This window comes from Panicum virgatum, chromosome 4N, assembly GCF_016808335.1.
Source record: "Panicum virgatum strain AP13 chromosome 4N, P.virgatum_v5, whole genome shotgun sequence".
NCBI lineage: Eukaryota > Viridiplantae > Streptophyta > Magnoliopsida > Poales > Poaceae > Panicum > Panicum virgatum.
This window is the reverse complement of record NC_053148.1, coordinates 7288874-7307756: the sequence shown is the minus strand read 5'-3', so window position 1 is coordinate 7307756 and position 18883 is coordinate 7288874. Positions and strand designations below refer to the sequence as shown.

Below are 18883 nucleotides of genomic sequence, written 5' to 3'. Positions count from 1 at the left end.
TCGGCCTAATCATACCAGAACCACGGCCCAGGGGTCAACCTGCGTCCAAAGCGCTAAACAAACAATCAAAAGGCACCTAATCAAAACCAAGGTCGACTAGCCTGCATCATGCCGGCACGAACCTCAGCTCGCTAGATGCAGTGCCATCGTATCCGTACACACGTTAGGGCTGAATGCCTGGTTAGCTCCGGCCTCGAGGGAAAGGCACGGCACTACCAAAGCACGGGAACGGAACAGAGCCAGGAGAGCGACGCCTGACCGAGCAAACACGATTCAGCCCCGGCTCTGACGACCTGTTCCTGCGTCCGACCCCGGCCCGGCTGACCGACCTGCGCCCAGGGTTTTAAAATCCGACCGGACCGGCCTAACCGCCGCCCTCCGGTACCGGTTTACCGGACCGGTTAGGCCGGTAACCGGTGGAAACCGGTTGAATTTAAATCCAAATTCAAATAAATTCAAAAACTCCCATGCAACCGGTTCCGACCGGTTTACCGGCCGGTTTGACCGGTTTGAAATTCAAAAGCTCCCGTGCAACCGGTTTACCGGCCGGTTTGACCGGTTTGATCGGTGGGCCTTCATGGCCGGCCCATTTTTTTCTTTTTCTTTTTTGATTTAACTTTAAATTCCCATAAACTATACTAAATGAATGAATTTTTGAGAAAATTTGACACCATTAGATTCATCACACCTTGAAGTATTTTTAGAAATTTTTTAGGAATTTTTCATTTTTTGAATTCAAATTTAAAATTTGAATTTTGGCCGATTGGGTACCAGCCGAAACCGAAACCGGTTTGACCGGTAACCGGTCAAACCGGACCGGTTCCCACCGGTTAGGTTAACCTTGCCTGCACCCGAGAAACTTCGCGGTCCCGCCCGCGCGCCCGGCAACGCGGTGCCGCCCGCCCCGGTCGTGCGAGCGATTGGCCGGGACGTCACGTGCGACGACTTCACCGAGATGCATACGTATACACTCGCACACGTGGTTGACTGGCCGGCGACCGTTGGTTGCTCCCAGGAAGGAGAACTGGAGAAGACGAGAGCAGGCATGCGCGTCGCGTGTGACAAGGCTTCAACTTTCAATTCAAGCCGCGGCTTTGATAATCCACGTAGACGATTCGGGGAAGGAGGGAGGTCAACATTCGCATCCTGCATGTCCAACTTTCAACGCGCCGGCGAACGCCTCGCCGTGCGCGATGGGCAAGCGGCGGCGGTGGAGACTGGAGAGGAGGAGAGGAGAGTGGCTTCACGGAAGCGACAACCTAACCATGAGGGGCCCTGGGCTGCTCCTACCTGCCTCTGCCTGCCCCACGAAAGGTCTGAGATTTCTGATGGGGCGACGCTTGAGGCCCCGTTTGGCACGGCTCTTCCCGCGGCTCCGCCAGCAGCTCCACTAGGAGCCGTGCCAAACAGACAAATGGGAACCGGCTTCACATGTGAAGCCCCTGCTGGAGCCACCGACGGCTTCCACAGGCGACGTGAAGCCAGTGAAACGAGGCTCCGCGCGGCTCCGGGAGCTGACATCGCCCTTCATTCCACGACTGCCCCTCCCCCAACCCTCCAAGGCCCGACCGGAGAAAAAAAAAAGAGCGCTCCTTGCTCCCGTTCCCCTGCTCCCAGAGAGAGGCGGTGAATCCTCTCCGGCGGCTGCCGGCGGCGGCGCGCAGGGAGGGCTCCCCGGCCACCGGAATCGACGGATCCACACATGCAGAGGTCGATCCGGGCATTGGGGGCGGCAGAGGGTTCTCCTATGAGCCGGATGGCACTCTGCGCGCAGGAGGAGGCGCGGCGGCCGGCCATGGCGCGGCGGCCGGCCATGGCGCGGCGGCCGGCCAAGGTGCAGGAGGAGGCGTGACGGCCGGCCATGGCACGGCGGCCGGCCAAGGTGCAGCGCGGGGGAGGAGCGCGGACGCGGCGTGGCCGAACTCCTCGGCGGCTACCCCAACCGCGTTCCCGCGTAGTGTCGGCGTGCTTGGCGGAGGGGGTGCCATGGCAGGTGGGTTGCCGGATTGGTGGACCAACGCAGCGGCGGCGGCGGCACTTGGGCCGGAGTGGCTCGCTAGCGTGTTGACTGCAGCGACGGCACCGGCTTCGACATCCATCGGGAACCATGCAACCATAGGAGAAGCAGAGGCCGCTGAAGGTGTCCCTGCTCGCCGACGAGCAGGACGTGGTGGCCGTGCACCTAGGCCGCGGGCAGCGGCTCGTGCTGCCAGTGCTACCGTCGACATTGATCTCACTGATCCAATGTAAGAACACTTTCCTTGCTACCAATTTTCTAGATAATATTGGAGTGCCATATCATGCATTAGAATGTGAACATGGAACCCATTGTGTGCTTGCATTTTTTCACAATGGAATGGGCAGTACTTCAAATGGATTGTGTAGTAACTTGATGTAGTAAACTTATGGTACTGAATTCTTGGCAATAGAGAAGCTGATTGGTGTGATGAGAACACTAGAATAGTGTGTGAGCTTTTTGCAGACGAAGTGGAAAAAGGAAATCGTGATACAACTCATTTGAGTAACAAGGTTCAAGGATAGGACTGGGTTTCTGTATACTAGAAAACAGTTTAAGAAAACAGTTTCTGCATCAGGGAAAGATATTGACATGACAGAGGCTTGGTGGAAGGAAACGGCAAAGGTATGCGACTGAAAATTAGTTGTTTCTCCATTGTCATGCTTTGTTATGTAACTGAAAATTATTTGTTCCATTACAGAAAATAAAGGGTTATACCGGATTAAAAAATAGAGGCATTCAGAATGAGGAACAATTGGAAATTATGTTTGAAGATATTCGTAACACCGGTGATGACCATTGGTGTGCCTCTAGTGGTGTAGCACCTTCCCAGTTCAGCTCGCCACCATCTCCCATTCCTGTTGATGATGAAGATGAAGCCGTGAACGAAGAGAATGATAGTGAGCCGGAGGAGGTAACACCTACAAGTGGGAAAGGGAAGAGAGGTAAAGGGGCTGATAACAACAAAGAAAAGAAACCGAAGACAAGTACTGGGCAATGGTTTCATGAACAGATGGGTAAGATTGTGGAGACGAATGAGAGAACAACCGCTTCTTGTGAGTCAATTGCAAGGAGGGAGGATAAATCTGGTTGCTCCATTAAGGATGTCACCAGGGGCGGATGCACACCCCGGGCCACCCGGGCCATGGCCCGGGGTTCGGCCCAAATTTTTTTCATTTTGCAGTAGTTTCTACATCTGGATTTGGATCAATTGCTGAAGAAGGACTTGGATCAATTGCTGAAGAAGGATTTGGATCAATTGCTGAAGAAGGATTTGGATCTATCTTTCCGTTTATATTTTCATGTATCTTTTGAACTATGAGTTTGTAGACGTCTATACTTAAAACTCGGCCCGGGGTTCGACTCAATCCTGGTTCCGCCACTGGATGTCATGGCTTTGGTTAAGGAATGTGGTGCTGTTCCATCGACAAATGAGCATTTCATAGCATCTATTGTTTTTACCAAAAGGGCTGAACGAGAGATGTTCATGACCTTGGAAACTCATGAAGAGAGATTTGAATGGTTGACAAGGAAGCATGAGTGGATGACAAGAAATGATGTGTCTAAGTAGAAAGCATTGCTACTGCTCTCTTTGTGGCATCACCAATGTATCCTTCGAATTTGATCTCTTTGTGGTTCATTTGACATGTTGTCTATCTGTTGGTTTGTATGGTACAATTTTAATGGGTTTTATGAACATTTGTTGTAATAATGATACTATTTTAATGAGTGTTTTTATCTCATGCACAGATCTGATTATTCTTCTCATAAGAGTGATGATACTAGTTCTGATGATGATTGGACAATGAAAACTATGTCATTTATGAGGGCTGCTCAGAATAATCTATTTGCTACTGCTCTTGTTTCCTCCAAATATTTCATGACCTATCATGACAAGAATGATCCTATAACTCCAATACAGAGTGGCTTTAGTTGGACTGTGGAAAGACTTAACACTGGATGAAGCCCTAAGATGTTCAGGATGGATGCACGTCTGTTTTACCGGCTTCATAATTTGCTAGTGAGTACCTACGGTCTCCGGTCATCATTGCATATCAATTCTGTAGAATCACTTGCTATGTTTCTTGTTATATGTGGGCATGGTATGTCCAATAGTGCAATACATGGTATTTTCAGCCATTCTGGGGAGACTATTAGTAGAAAATTCGATGAGGTCTTGAATTGTGTGGTGGCTATGTGTGGGGACTACATAAGGCCAATTGATCCTAACTTCCGTACTACGCATCAAAGAATTACTAATGATTGTAGGCTAATGCCATACTTTAAAGATTGCATTGGAGCTCTTGATGGTACTCACATTTTGGCAACACCACCTCCACATGATCTTGTTAGATACATTGGCCGAACTGGCAAAGCGACACAAAATGTTCTTGCTGTTGTTGATTTTGACTTGCGATTCACATATGCATCAATTGGACAACCTGGATCTATGCATGACACTAATGTACTATTTCATGCACTAAGGCATGATGAGGACACGTTTCCGCACCCCCTGCAGGTATGGACATTGGTTGTAATGTAAATTATTTGTAAGTAGCTCATATAATTTTTTTTACTTTATTTTAGGAAAATATTACGTTGTTGATGCTGGCTACCCAAATAGGCCTGGATACTTGGCACCATTCAAGGGTGCAAGGTATCATATTCCAGATTGGAAGAAAGGTCCTGCTCCAAGTGGTGAGCATGAACACTTTAACCATTTGCATTCAAGTACTCGCAATGCAGTAGAGCGTGCTTTTGGTGTGTTAAAAATGAAGTGGAGATTACTTCTCAAGATGCCTAGTTTCCCAATGAAAAAGCAAAAGATGATTGTTGCTGCAACCATGTGCCTCCATAACTTCATTCGTGAGAATAATGCGCAAGATAAACATTTTGCTAAATGTGATCGGGATCCAAATTATGTGCCCACTATACCGGAAAGGTATAAAAGAAGTCGACGGATCCAAAATGCAGGAGATACATCAACTCCAGAATCTAGCGATTTGTCTATGGATAGATTCTGTGATGACCTTGCACGGGCAATAACTAGATTATCATGAGCTTGTATCCATGGTTATATGATTTGTGTTGATTGAGAAGACAAATTATTATTATGAGAAGACAAATTGTTATTACCTAACTAATATTTCTATTTATTTATTTACCTATTTATTTATTTATTTTCACATCACTTCGAGGTTTAAACTCGGTACAAATATATATAATTTAGTACACAAACATGTCAAATAGCAAAGGGCATATTGGACATTTCACATGTTCTATCCATTCATAAAAATCAGCATGAAGCCGTTTGGCCAAACGCTTTACAAAACGGCTCCAATTCCATTAGAGAAGCCGCTCCACCAAAAAAGCCGGAGCCGTTTTTGGTGGGGCCGGAGCCCTGGCAAACTCGCCCTAATCTCCGACGCCGTGCTCCGGCGAGAGAGGCCGAACCCTGGCTCTGCAGCGCCGATCTCAGACGGCGACGCGGGTACGGGAGGGAGTGCCGGCCTGTTGGGGGGACAAGGCCCCCCTGTCAGCACGAACACAACTCCATTGCCGGAAACGCGAAGGCCGTGTACCCTGCACACTTGCTCCTCCGGTCAGCCTACACTTGAATCGCCCTAGTACAGTAGTAGTAGTGAGTACTGTACCTCTCTTTTAAAAAAAAATCCCCGTAGTACTTTGTTAGGCACGTAGCACGTTCGCACTCGTCCCGTGCAGACTTTCTGTCAGGAACTGCCTTTCGAGTTCCTGCTGCACGGTCTGAACATTTCTGGCGTCCTGATCCTGATGATGAGGATGGTTAGGGACTGACCCGTCTTTGTTTGGTCGCACATTGTAATGTAAACACGGCTTGCTGAAGGAGTGTTAAACTGGAACACGTGCTCCTCCCAAGCGAGGAAGCAAGGTAGTCAAAAAGTTGAAGAACGATCCCGGCAACATGTATGAACAAATTGGTCAATTACTGCATCCACCAACACTACGAACCAATCAACTCCGATGTCTCTGCTTTTGTTTACAGATCAGAATTTTGAGCCAAAATTCCTCCTTTTTAAATCGAGAAGAGAAGAGGGGGGGGGGGGGGGGGGGGGGGAGAGAGAGAGAGAGAGAGAGAAGAAAGAAAGAATGAACACATGTCTGCGCGGCTCCGGTGATCGGCCGAGGTCGGCCAAATGCGACCCGGAGCTCGGGGATCCCAACGAATCAGTTCGGGGTCTTGGGGGTCTTGGGCGGGCGGCCGGCCTCGGTTCCGGCGAGCCCCTGCTCGATGTCCCCGGCGGCGGCGGCGGCGCGCGGGCTGTATGACGTGCCCACCACGGCCTGCTTGCCCCGGCTCAGCAGGCGGCGGAGGGACCGGAGACGGGCGGAGACCGGGGACCGCATCTCGTCGGCGATCCCGGGCATCCGGCTCGTCGGCAGCGGGGAGTTCATGGGCGGCGTGTTGATGGCCACGGCGCGCGTCGGGATGTCGATGACCAGGTTCTCCTTGCGGCGGCCGGAGGCGGAGGAGCTCGTGGCGGAGGTGCCGGCGATGGGGGGAGGCAGTGCCGCCGCGGCCGGAGGGGCGGGGCCGGCGTTGGCGACCTGGTCGTGGGTGCCCCAGAAGAGGACGTTGGTGGGGAAGACGGGGAACTCGAGCGGCGCGGCGGCGGGGTCCTCCCGCGGCAGGGCGCCGAGGTCGGCGCCGACGGGGGCGCGGCAGAGCGGGCAGGTGTCGTGGGACTGGAACCACATGTCGATGCACTCCACGTGGAAGGCGTGCGCGCACTTGGGCAGCGTCCGCAGCTTCTCGCCGTCGGCCACCTCGGACAGGCACACCGCGCACTCGAGCCGGTCCTTGCCTGGGGAGCCGGGGGAGCGGGCGGCGCCGTAGACCGTGACGGGGAGGGAGCGGAGGACGGCGGCGGGCAGGCCGCGCTGCGGGAGCGGGGACGCGGCGACGAAGAGGAACCGGGAGGACGGCGCCAGCAGCGGGTTGGTGCCCAGGTAGCGCTTGGCGTAGAGGTAGAGCAGGAAGACGAAGACGACGACCATGAAGAGGAAGATGACCGCGGCCAGGAGCACCCCGTTGCTGATGGCCAGCTGGTGGTGCGAGGGGGCGGCGCCGTCCGACGCCCACGCGGCGGCGGCGCCGCTGGGGAGCCCCTGCTGCGCGCCCGCCGGCGCCAGCGACGCCGACGAGGAGGACGGCGTGGGGAGCATGGCGCGTTTGCCTCGGCGTTCCTTGGTCCGGCGCCGGCGCGAGGAGGGGAGACGAGACGAGACGGCGGCGAGGTGGAGATGGGAGGCCGGGGGAGAGATGTTGAGGGGAGTGGCGAGCTGGGAGAGGGAGGGAGGGAAACGCCTCCGTATTTGAAGGTGGGCACGAGGCGGCGGCGGCGGCTTTGGCGTGATGGCAGAGGTGGGATCCTCTGCGGCGCGGTCGTGCGGCGAGTGGGCCACGACGTGCTGCGTGCTTGGGTCCCTCTCTGGCCTCCATGGTTGGGGGTCCGCGGATCGGGACGCGGCTCGCCCAGTTTGTTTGACTCGTCCGCCGGCCGCTTCCGCTGCCGCTTGCCCGGTGCTCTGTTCTACGCAGGGTTTTTTTATCCGACCGTTTGGACCGAACCGCCGGCGTCCGGTTCCGGCTAACCGGTCCGGTTTGACCGGTTACCGGTAAAAATCGGTCAAACTCAAATTTGAATTCAAAACCCGTAGTTATACCGATTTCGAACGGCTAACCGGCCGGTTAGACCGGTTTACCGGTCCGGTTTGACCGGTAACCGGTCGGTTTGACTGGTAACACGCTAAATTTAATTTTTTTTCTTTTTTTGTTTAAATTTAAATATCCGCAAAGTATACTAAATGAATGTTTGTATAACATGTTTTAGCCTAAATGAACCCTCCAACCCTTTTTTTACTACTTTTACATTGTTTTTGTATATTTTTGTATGCACGTTTTTTTTGTTTAACTTCAAATGCTCGCAAAGTATACTAAATGAACGAATATTTGAAAAAATTTGACATCATTAAATTCGTCGCAACTTGAAGTATTTTTAAGATTTTTTTGGGATTTTTCCATTTTTTAGAATTCAAATTTAAAATTTGAATTTGGGCCGGTTTAAAACCGGCCGGAACCGGAACCGGTCCGGGCCGGTTAGACCAGTAACCGCGGTAACCGGACCGGTTCCGGCCGGTTTGGTGAACCCTGTTCTACGTGCCTGCCCGGCTGGCCGCTGGCCGCCACGACCCGCGGCCGCGGCGGCGCGGAAGCATCCAACTGGCAGGCGCGGCGGCCACCGCGGCCTCCGGAAACCGGAGAACCTGCCACGGCCAAGGTGCCGGAGGAGGCGGGCGTCGCCGTCGCCGTCGCCGTCGCTGTCCTCGTAAGCCAGGCAGGCAGGGAGCGTGCCCAACGGCGCGTCCATGTGGAGGGAAACCGCGGCCGTGCGGGTCCGATCGGCGGCGGTTGGAGCCGGGCCGTGAGTCGGCCCGTGACGCCACGGCGGCGTGCGTTCGTGGAGCTCGGGGACATCACATGGTGAGACGGACGAAGACGTGTGTGGACGGCCGGCCCGGGCGTTGGGATCACTTGTCTGCGGAGCACGCCAAGGGAACCATCTGATATCGGATCTACGGATCGTGGACCGCGTTTCATTTTTTTTTTCAGAGTGAGTGTGTAAAGTAGTCAACCAGTGGTGATTTAGCCCCTGCATGCATGCGAAATCATGAGATGGTCAAAACCTCCTTGGTGGGACGCGGTCTGAACCTGATGCTGCTTTGTACTCCCTCCGTCCCAAAAATCTAGTTACTTTAGAGCATCTCTATCGTCTCCCAATAATTCTTTTCCAATAACTGGTATTCTAAGATGTTCCAACAGTAATTTTAGGATTATTGGGGGAGTTATTTTTACAATCTCCCAATCCAACTACCTTATTGGGAGAGTCACAACTTCCCATTTATTTAGGGAGAGGGGAGGTGAATTATTGGGATATCCCAATAATTATTAGGGAAAGGGGAAGATTTTGGGAGACTGCTGGAGCACTAGTTTCCTATCTACTCTCCTAATACGGTAGTTGGATTGGGGATTGGGAGACTGGTGGAGATGTTCTTAGAAAATTTCAGACAGATTAGTGAGAGAGTAGAATGACCATGTAGCCCCCTACCGGTTGGAGGAGATCCCGCGCTGTAATCATTCAATTAAGGAAATCTGCATAGCTGCATGCAGGAGGTTAGCTACCGCCATTAGTGATTTTTTGGCGCCGTAATCACTCAATTAAGGAAATCACAGGCTGCATGGATGCATTTCCTATCCATTGTGGGCCCATAGGATTGCCCAAAAGGTGGGATGATATGTTTTTTGAGATAAAATTTAAATGTCAGGATGACTAAGTTTTTAAGACGGAAGGAGTAGACATCACATATCACATGACAGAGGAAAACGAAAGGTGATGCCATGCTTTGACCGAGCATGGATGTGTAGTCTACGTGAAGGTACCCGGTAGCTGCCAACAGGGACAAACTCTGATGGTATCAGCCTCCCCAACAATTGGAGGTAACGGTGCCCTCAAAAAAAAAACAATTGGAGGTAACGGTGAAAGTTAAATGAAGCCAATAATTCCAGGACGCAGGTAACTTTGACCTTCTCCTGGAGTAGCAATATGGCGTGTTCGGCTTTTTGAGACACGTGTATCTCGTTGAACACACTGGTCATTTTGTATTTGTATCACTAAAAGAAGGGTTTGTTTAGATCTTAAAATTTTAGACCAAAAAATATCACATCGAATATTTAGACACATGCATGAACTATTAAAAAAATTCTATTTATAAATTTTTTTGTATGGATGTGTTGTAAATCGCGAGACGAATCTACTGAGCCTACTTAATCCATAATTTGCAACAGTGATGCTATAGTAACCATCCACTAAATATAGATTAATCATGAATTAATTAAGCTCATTAGATTCGTCTCGCATTTTACAATTCATCTGTGAAAAAAAAATTGTAAATAAATTTTATTTAATACTCCAAATTAGCAAGATTCTCTTTCAAATTTTTTTGCCATAATGATCTAAACACACCCGAAGTACGGGGAAAACACAGCAGATAGTTCCAAACAAACCTAACATTAAGGCTTTGTTTAGTTGCAAAATTTAAAATTCTAAAACTATCGCATCGAAAAAGAATCTTACATGTATGAAGTATTAAATCTTTTTTCGATACGAGGTGCCCCCATTTCCATTCAACAACGGAAATACCAAAGTTTACACAGACAGTGTATAACGAGAGGCAACTAGAACAGCAGACTCAGAAACGGAGGTAGGAGGGGACTAACTAATCTGATTCAGATTAGCTAGTACTGCAAAGTTAGACCCAGGCTTCCCAGGTCGCAGACACCCCAAGCAGACAAAACACAACAAGTTTTCCAACAGAGTAAGACAAAGGAAACTCACGAGCAGGGAATGCAGATTGTTTGTTGAAACAGCCACAAGTGGCGAGCACTTCCTCAGATAAGGCCGCCATCATCATGTTCATCTTCAGGAGGTGGAGGGAGGATCCTGGCAGATGCTGAAGTTCCCGGTTGACTTGCCATCATCTTGTGGGCGCACACCAGCAGGGCTTGGACACCTTCAAGAATCTTCCCTTGCATATCAGAGTTGTAAAGACCTGCCCAATAAGTAAGAAGAGAGCAAACATGGGTTAAGATCACAAGAGGGTTCTTGATGATTTTTTTGTCGAAGCAAGCTTTTATTCCTGCATTTCCAGATTGCCCAGCAGACTGCTGCGCAGCCACTTGTATAGATAGAACTACCCCCGGGCAACCAAGTGCTAATCCATGACTTGTATTGTTGTATATTTTGAGGAATATTATTGGCCCTGAGACAAAGTCCAATTGTCCCCCAAGTTATTGTAGCCACTGGGCATTGGAAAAACAGGTGGTCAATAGTTTCATTTGTCATACAGAATTGGCAATTTGGGTCCCCAGACCAATGCCTTTTGAGCAGATTATCTTTGGTCAGAATTGCATTATTCTCCACCAGCCACATGAAAATTTTGATTTTATAGGGAATCTTAGCTTTCCAAATGTGTTTGAAATGTTTCCTGGAATCTTCCTTAGTTAGGAAGTCATAGACAGAACTAGTAGAGAAAATGTTGTTCTTGTTCCATCTCCAAAGGGGTATATCTTCATTATTCTCAAAGCTATGAATGTAAATGTTGTTAATCAAACTCAGCCATTGATCAAACAGGAAAGGCGGGAGCCATCTGCTAAACTGCAGTTGTCCCTGACGCCTTAGAAAGTGAAAAACCAAGATGTTTTTATCACAACAGAGGTCAAACAGAACAGGTGATATGTTACAGAGGGGCTTGTCCCTTATCCATGTATCCAACCAAAATGAAGTCTTTTTTCCATTTTTGGTTGATAAGACTCTTCCTTTTAGATAAATGGGCTTCACTTTTAACAGATCATGCCAAACAGGAGAAATGTTTGGATTGAGCTTGACTGTTCTAACAGTTTCATCCTGTAAATATTTCATTTTCACAATACTTTGCCACAGACCTTTGTCTGTTTCAAGCTTCCACCACCATTTGCATAGGAGGCTAATATTCATTAGCAGGATGTTTTTGATTCCCAACCCACCAAATTTTTTGCTCTTATTAATGATATCCCATTTAACAAGGTGGTATTTTTTTTCTACCACTTTGCCAGAAAAAGGTTCTCCTCTGCTGATCAAGCTTATCAGTTGTGGTCTTTGGAAGGAGATACATAGACATGTGGTATATGAAAGAATTGGAAAGGCTGGAGTTAATTAGGGTAGTTCTCCCAGCTATATAAATATTTTCCTTTCCAAATGGCCAATTTCTTTTCATTTTTTCTTCTAGTAGATTCCAGTCTTTGACATGTAATCTGCAAGGACTGACAGGGACTCCCAAATATTCAATAGAGAAGGTCCCAATCTGGCAGTCAAAAAGCTCAGCATGAAGTATTAAATCTAGACGAAATAAAAAATGAATTGCATAGTTTGCTTGTAAATTGCGAGACGAATCTAATGAGTCTAATTAGACTATGATTAGACACTAAATTGCTTCGTTAATTGCTACAATGCATATATACTAATGACAGATTAATTAGTCTTAATAAATTCATTTCGGAGTTTACAGACGTGTTCAGTAATTAGTTTTGTGATTAGTCTATATTTAATATTTTAAATATACAAAGATTTCATTTCAAAATTTTACAGTTGCAACTAAAGGAGACGTAAACCATACAGGTGCATGCTAGAATCGTTGTGGACGGTGTGCCTTGGGGCTTGTTTAGTTCACTTTGTATTTTGCGTTTTTACATTTTTATAAGGGAATTTTTAATATTTGAAGTATTAAATGTAGACTAATTACAAAATTAATTATAGATGTCGTCTGTAAACTACGAGACGAATCTAATGAGTCTAATTAAAGGATATTAGAGTATGTTTACTATAGCAATTTAGTGTCTAATTGCGTCCTAATTAGGCTCATTAGATTCATCTCATGATTTACCGTCCATTTGCGTAATGCGATTTATTTTTCGACTACATTTAGTACACCATGCAATCGATTTACAAAATTTTTGTATTTTGAGTGTAAAGATCTAAACAGGCCCTTGGATTTACAATTGACCACCTATGTTACATCACCGTCAATGAATTTCGCCGTCACTCACGCACACAGTGTACTCCCGCAGTCCCGCTTCACACGGCAGCTTACGGGTATTTTTTTCGTCGCGGCAGGCGGGTGCTGTCAGCCGTGACCCTGACCAAGGGGACGGGGGAAAGAGGGGGAAGAATCGATCCGTGCGTTCAGACGTCCGGCGGTTGGAAACGTGGAACGGGATTAGGAAACGCGTGCCTCTGCCGCGCCGAGACCATTGAAGTCGCCGGCGGCACGGGGATCCTCCGCATCAGCCGGTCGTCTCGTCCGCGGCCGGCGTCGCATCAGTCCCCGGCCGGCCCCCCCGCCGTACGACCCACGGCCGGCCGATCACGGCCTCGCCGTGCCAGCGGTTGCCGGGAAATTGCTCGCGCCTCCGGAGGGGCTAGAGCACCCCACCACCTGCGACGAGCGTGGGAGCGAGCTCCGGGACAAGGTTAACCTAACGGAACCGGTCCGGTTTGACCGGTAACCGGTCAAACCGGTCCGGTCCGGTTCCGGTTTCGGCCGGTACCCAACCGGTCAAAATTCAAATTTTAAATTTGAATTCAAAAAATGAAAAATTCCCAAAAAATTTCTAAAATACTTCAAGGTGTGATGAATCTAATGGTGTCAAATTTTCTCAAAAATTCATTCATTTAGTATAGTTTGTGGGAATTTAAAGTTAAATCAAAAAAGAAAAAGAAAAAAAATGGGCCGGCTCATGAAGGCCCACCGATCAAACCAGTCAAACCGGCCGGTAAACCGGTTGCACGGGAGCTTTTGAATTTCAAACCGGTCAAACCGACCGGTAAACCGGTAAAACCGGCCGGTAAACCGGTCGGAACCGGTTGCATGGGAGTTTTTGAATTTGAATTCAACCGGTTTCCTCCGATTACCGGCCTAACCGGTACCGGAGGGCGGCGGTTAGGCCGGTCCCGTTGGATTTTAAAACCCTGCCCCGGGACGGGAGGAACAGGTTTCGCGTGGTTGGACCGTACCGTGGCGTGGACTTTACTGTGTCACGTCTTGTCTTGCACACTGACCGTTCCAGGCAGAGGCGACTCGACAGGCCTGCGAGTCCCAAGTCAGGGCCTGCCTGTGGCTGGCACGTCTCACGGTCTCAGCGAATTACGCGCACCGCGGCGCACGCAAACGCTGGCACGCACCGTGGAAGGCCAGGGTGCCGCTGGGCGCTGGGCTAGGAGAGAGTTACAGCAGGCAGCAGCTACCAGTAGCAGAGTAGCTAGCTAGCGGTACAACGTCGTCCCATGCTCTACAGTCTACAGTCTACACTCACTCCCTTGCACAGTAGGAAGACGAGCCAGCCACAGGCCACGCGCCCTCAGTGGCCAAGCTGCCAGGCAGGACCGCAGGATGGACTCTGTGGCGTCATTGTTGGATTTACAACATGACTTAATCTTATAATCAATTAGTCTAAGAACATGAACACCTGTGAACTGCGATAATGAGAACTTAATTACTTACACATAAATCAGCAGATCGCTCTGACGACCCGTGCCTGCTTGATGCAGGCGTGGTGTAGTTGTACATGGCGGGGCAGAGGCCTTCAGAGCCACTCACGAGCTGACCTGATCAGTAGGATTGGACAGAGATTCTCACTACTAATCTCAGTAAAGTGGTGGTTGCTCTGGGCTGGTTGCCATATTTATAGCTCGTGGTGGTTTGAGACATGACCCATTTAGCTGTTGGATGGGCCCACTGATTATGGGCTAGATTTGATCCAATATGGCCCAATTTTTATGGGCCGTTAGTACTCTCAGAACTATGTTTTTTTAGTAAAACATAGATCAATTCCAATAGTCATCCTCCGGACGACCCGGTCTGCCGACTCCATCGTGCTTCGTGTCCGCCTGCGCGCAGCGGCGCAGGAAAGGGAAGGAACGAAGCGGAGGCGGACAGTTCTCGGGATCGGGATCTGCCGGGCGGGACGAAAGCGCAGGCGGGGAAAGGCGCACTGTTTGGGCAGCTGCGGCGCCAGCAAGCGATCTCAACCCCAGGCCGACGAAATCGTGCGCCTGAGAACGCTGCCTGTGCCAGGCAGCTCTGCACAGGCGGGAACCAAACAAGCCCGACCGCGGGGATGCCGGAGCCTTTGGCGCGGCATCTCGGGCACCGCGTTTGTGGCGCCATTGCCAGGCCTCGTCGCGGCGCTCTGCGAGCGCTCGGTCCTCCGCGGCGGAGCCACTACGACGACGATGGTGACGCGAGGGCGCCGCGCTCTGGAGCGGGTGGGCGGGGTCGGTCAGTTACTAGGTAGAGGTAGCATAGCATCGCCTGCCGCCTGCCGCCTGCCTGGTCAGCCGGGAGGATGGGGAGACGCCACGACGGAGGCCGTTGCCACTAGAGCTGCCGGGGTGCACGTCGCACCAAGTTGAACTAGGAAGGACTTTCCGAAACAGAAGTGGGAGAACAAAAAAGTTGCATTTTTTTTGTCGGTGATTGGACACACAAACCTCATTATGCGTGACGAGCACGGCTGATAACAATCGCTGCCCTTTTTTTATCTGCCACCAAATCAGTGTGCACTAACAGTGTCTTCAGTTATCCATGCAAATTTAACAAGGCACAACCACTCATGTTTCTCTACCACAATAAAAATAACTAAGTATATTTTCCTAGTTAGGCACGCTATCTACTGGTGCCCCGATGAGGCCGAATCGCCGAGCCCGGGATCATGCGTCATGCGTGGCATCGGACCATGCACATTCCTGTGCTCAAAGGTCTCGGTGCAACGTGCATTACATGGCCACACTTGAGAAACATACTGACAAGGTAACGCTCTGCCTCGAACGGGAAATGTACACAACGACGGCAAATGTGGAAAGGAAACGATCCTGCTAATTTTAGGATACATACAATCCAGAATACATATTGATGCGCCAAACATTTATGAGTCGAAGAAAAGGTAGCTGAGAACACACTCGTGCCAAAGCCCCCAAGAGGAAAAGTGACAGAAAGCCAACCAGACACCCTAGTTGTACACCATGTATTTCGGCGTCGCACTGAATTTCTGGTACCCTTTGATAACCTTGTTGACAGCATCCAAGAAATCTTTCTCCGTGACAGTCTTCCTGCGCGCACGGATGGCATACATGCCGGCTTCAGTGCACACGCTCCTGATGTCCGCGCCTGTTGCAAGATGCAATGATAAGCACAAATCTAACTGTGGTTGTTCACCAGAAACAGGCACGCACATGCACTAGCAACATATGTACTGACCGTGACATGGCTTACCAGTGGAGTTAGGGCACAGCCGAGCAAGCAGCTCGAACCTGATGTCACGCTCACAGTTCATGGTGCGGGTGTGGATTTTGAAGATCTGAGTGCGGCCCTCGAGATCCGGCAAGCCAAACTCAACCTTGCGGTCCAGTCTCCCCGGACGCAGTAGAGCAGGGTCCAAGGTATCCGGCCTGTTGGTGGCCATGAGCACCTTAATGTTTCCTCTGGCATCAAACCCATCAAGCTGGTTCACAATCTCAAGCATAGTACGCTGAACCTCATTGTCGCCACCAACACCATCATCAAAGCGAGCACCACCGATGGCATCAACCTCGTCGAAGAAGACAATGCATGCTTTCTTTGACCGGGCCATCTGGAAAAGCTCACGGACCATGCGTGCACCTTCACCAACGTATTTCTGAACCAGCTCACTGCCTATCACACGGATGAAGCAAGCGTCCGTGCGGTTGGCGACCGCTCTAGCAAGAAGGGTTTTCCCGGTTCCAGGAGGACCGTAGCAGAGGACTCCCTTGGGAGGATCAATACCGAGCTTGACAAACTTTTCAGGGTGAAGCATCGGAAGCTCAACAACCTCCCGCATCTTCTCAATCTGTTCCTTGCAGCCACCAACATCATTGTATGTGACATCAGGTTTTTCTTCAACTGTCATCATCGTTACACTTGGATCAATTTTGGGTGGCAAAGGAATTTGAATCTGGTACTTGTTCCGATCAACTCTGCGACAATAAACAGGATCAGGATCAGCTTCAATTGAATCAGGAACAACATAATGTGTCGGTCCACTTATGCAACTAATTGCTGATATCATGTGTACATAAACAATTTCAAATACTGGACAAAATTTGCTAGGCAGTTAAGTTTTGATGTCTGAGCACATTGTGCAGCTAACCTGATTATTCAAAACATAAATGCTCTAGCCTATAACATCTTCATGAGAACTTACACATCAATCAATAAAATGTCATGAACTCAAACTAGCGTTATGAAGATTACACACAGTCATTCCTATTTTAATACGATGTTCCATATTATCCCAGGCCGTAGAACATATATCATTTTATGGACCTTATTGTGATGAGAAGTGAGAATAACTAGGGAAAAGGTTCCAGCATCATGGCAATTCCTGATCAATAAAGTTCCATTTAAAGTTATCCAAAACAATTATCAAGTGTGCACTCACTGTATCTCATTGTCACTTTACATATAGCAGTTTAAACCAATGCCATTATCGATAAGTATTAACTGAATAAATGAAAATTTTAAATGCAATCAAAGATGGTAGAGCAGTAAAGAGAACCAGGGACACACCCGACTCGCATGCCTTCCTCAATATCAGTTGGTGAAACTTTGTCTCCCAATCCAACCACAAACTACATACAAAGGTTCATCATAAACAATCAGGATTGAACATCCAGAAGATATGATCAACTTGGTACGATAAAGATCATTCCATACCTTTGCAATTTGTTTCACGTTTATGACATATTTGGCATCATCAGTATTAGGACTGATGATTTTCGTGCATCTGGCAACCTATGTACAAAAAAAAATTGTTAGAACAGCACCGAGAAAGCATAAGAGCAGGGCACAAAGCAGCTACCGAATACTAGGGGTGGTAATGTATCAGGCCCCAGTGCTCTCTTCACAATCCAACTTGGCCCTTATATATTTTTAGCTCAAAATTGTATAAGATAAGAGCCCGGCCCTTAGATTATCTAGGCTAAAATTTGAGGCCCTTTACCACCCCTACCTATTACCGTGCATTACAGTGCCAAAGAAAGAATGAATAGGCAAAGGTCATGGCAATTTACCTGCAACGGTTGCTCCTCCTGCATCATCTGCTTGTCTGATACAAGATCCCATTGGCTTGGTGGAGCCAATCCAGTATCCGACTCCTTGATGCCTGGAGAGTTACAGTTCAGATCAATTTCATGCACTAATGTGCAAAATGCAACTGCACTAGCTATTGCATGCAATTCATAATTGATAAAAAATGCTCAGAACAGAGACAGGTGATTTGCGCGTTTTTGGCAATGAACTGAAATTACAAGCAGCACATCCATCCCTACATCTGTAACAAAAATATCTCAAAATCTACTTACCACAAAGGTCATTGATCTTCTTTGCCATCTCCTTTATCTCCTTCTCCACCTTCTTGATGCTGGTCGAGTAAGGCCCCAGCCCCTATTGTATTGAACAAGAGGGCATCGAAGAAATCAGACTTAGCTAGGTCCCCAAATTCATAGTGGCGGAAAGCCCGAAACATTCCCCAAAGTGTGTCGAAGGGAGCGGGCAACCGGAAGCCCTAGATCTACGCCCAGCTCTAACCTACCACCGAAAAATCCAAACCCTAGCCGTGAACCAACTCAAGATCGACAAAAGCAACGGCAGAGGGAAGAGACGATGGAGATCGATCCGGTCCGGGGGCACTCACGTAGGTCTTGAGGAGGGCGATGTCGTCCTCGTCGAGCGGCCGCGGGTTCTTCTCGTTGAGCAAGTCATCATCGGGCTCCGGCGCCATGGCGTCGCAGCTGGCTCTTCTCCGGCGACGGCTGGAGTGCGTCGGGAGCTCTGCTGTGTCGAGCTCGTGCGGTGCGACCCTGCGACCGTCTGCCCGTCTCGCTCTCCGCCGTTCTCCGTTTCTTTCCTCCTCGGCAAGCCGTCGGGAATCATCCAGGCTGCCGAAGCCCGAAGCACGCCCAAGCCCAACGCCACCCAAGCGTGTTATTTGGCCCAAATGACGCGCGATGCCGGCCCAAGCAGCTTGTTTGACTCTGCCGCCAGCCCAGGTTACTGACGAGTGTAATCCCGGCCCAAGTAGATTGTTTGACTCCGCCGCCAGCCCAGGTTATTATAGAATGTATTCCTTTTCTAATTTGATGTTGTAATATCATGTTTTTTTAACATATTAATGTAGTTCCATGAGTTTTTGCTATTTATTAAAACATATTCACA

At 49.2% G+C, this 18883-nt stretch overlaps 3 protein-coding genes across 3 annotated transcripts; 1 reads left to right on the top strand and 2 right to left on the bottom strand.

Annotated features, from left to right (window-relative positions):
- The first annotated feature begins 1045 nt into the window (after window positions 1-1045).
- On the top strand, window positions 1046-3705 carry LOC120669065. The gene is made up of 4 exons (XM_039948885.1): window positions 1046-1314; window positions 2430-2529; window positions 2718-3118; window positions 3401-3705. Exons 1-4 carry the CDS (start codon window positions 1046-1048, stop codon window positions 3585-3587), a joined length of 957 nt encoding a protein of 318 aa, XP_039804819.1. The 3' UTR covers window positions 3588-3705.
- Window positions 3706-5929: 2224 nt separating this feature from the next.
- Window positions 5930-7492, bottom strand: LOC120671428 (RING-H2 finger protein ATL3-like). The gene has a single exon (XM_039951747.1). The coding sequence runs from the start codon at window positions 7220-7222 to the stop codon at window positions 6224-6226; it is 999 nt and encodes a 332-aa protein (XP_039807681.1). The 5' UTR covers window positions 7223-7492; the 3' UTR covers window positions 5930-6223.
- Window positions 7493-15469: 7977 nt separating this feature from the next.
- LOC120671150 (26S proteasome regulatory subunit 7A-like) lies at window positions 15470-18569 on the bottom strand. Its single transcript, XM_039951413.1, has 7 exons — window positions 18363-18569; window positions 18031-18112; window positions 17740-17831; window positions 17384-17461; window positions 17237-17298; window positions 15923-16644; window positions 15470-15817 (listed from the first exon to the last, which is right to left on the bottom strand). Exons 1-7 carry the CDS (start codon window positions 18447-18449, stop codon window positions 15660-15662), a joined length of 1281 nt encoding a protein of 426 aa, XP_039807347.1. The 5' UTR covers window positions 18450-18569; the 3' UTR covers window positions 15470-15659.
- Window positions 18570-18883: the final 314 nt, after the last annotated feature.

Coding starts and splice junctions, on each gene's coding strand:
- LOC120671150 (XM_039951413.1), bottom strand. CDS start 18,449: ATGGCGCCGGAGCCCGATGATGACTTGCTCAACGAGAAGAACCCGCGG. Junction 18,113..18,362: donor TCGCCCTCCTCAAGACCTAC/GTGAGTGCCCCC, acceptor TCAATACAATAG/GGGCTGGGGCCTTACTCGAC. Junction 15,818..15,922: donor GCTGTGCCCTAACTCCACTG/GTAAGCCATGTC, acceptor ATCTTGCAACAG/GCGCGGACATCAGGAGCGTG.
- LOC120669065 (XM_039948885.1), top strand. CDS start 1,046: ATGCGCGTCGCGTGTGACAAGGCTTCAACTTTCAATTCAAGCCGCGGC. Junction 1,315..2,429: donor CTCTGCCTGCCCCACGAAAG/GTCTGAGATTTC, acceptor TCTTGGCAATAG/AGAAGCTGATTGGTGTGATG. Junction 3,119..3,400: donor AAATCTGGTTGCTCCATTAA/GGATGTCACCAG, acceptor GGTTCCGCCACT/GGATGTCATGGCTTTGGTTA.
- LOC120671428 (XM_039951747.1), bottom strand. CDS start 7,222: ATGCTCCCCACGCCGTCCTCCTCGTCGGCGTCGCTGGCGCCGGCGGGC.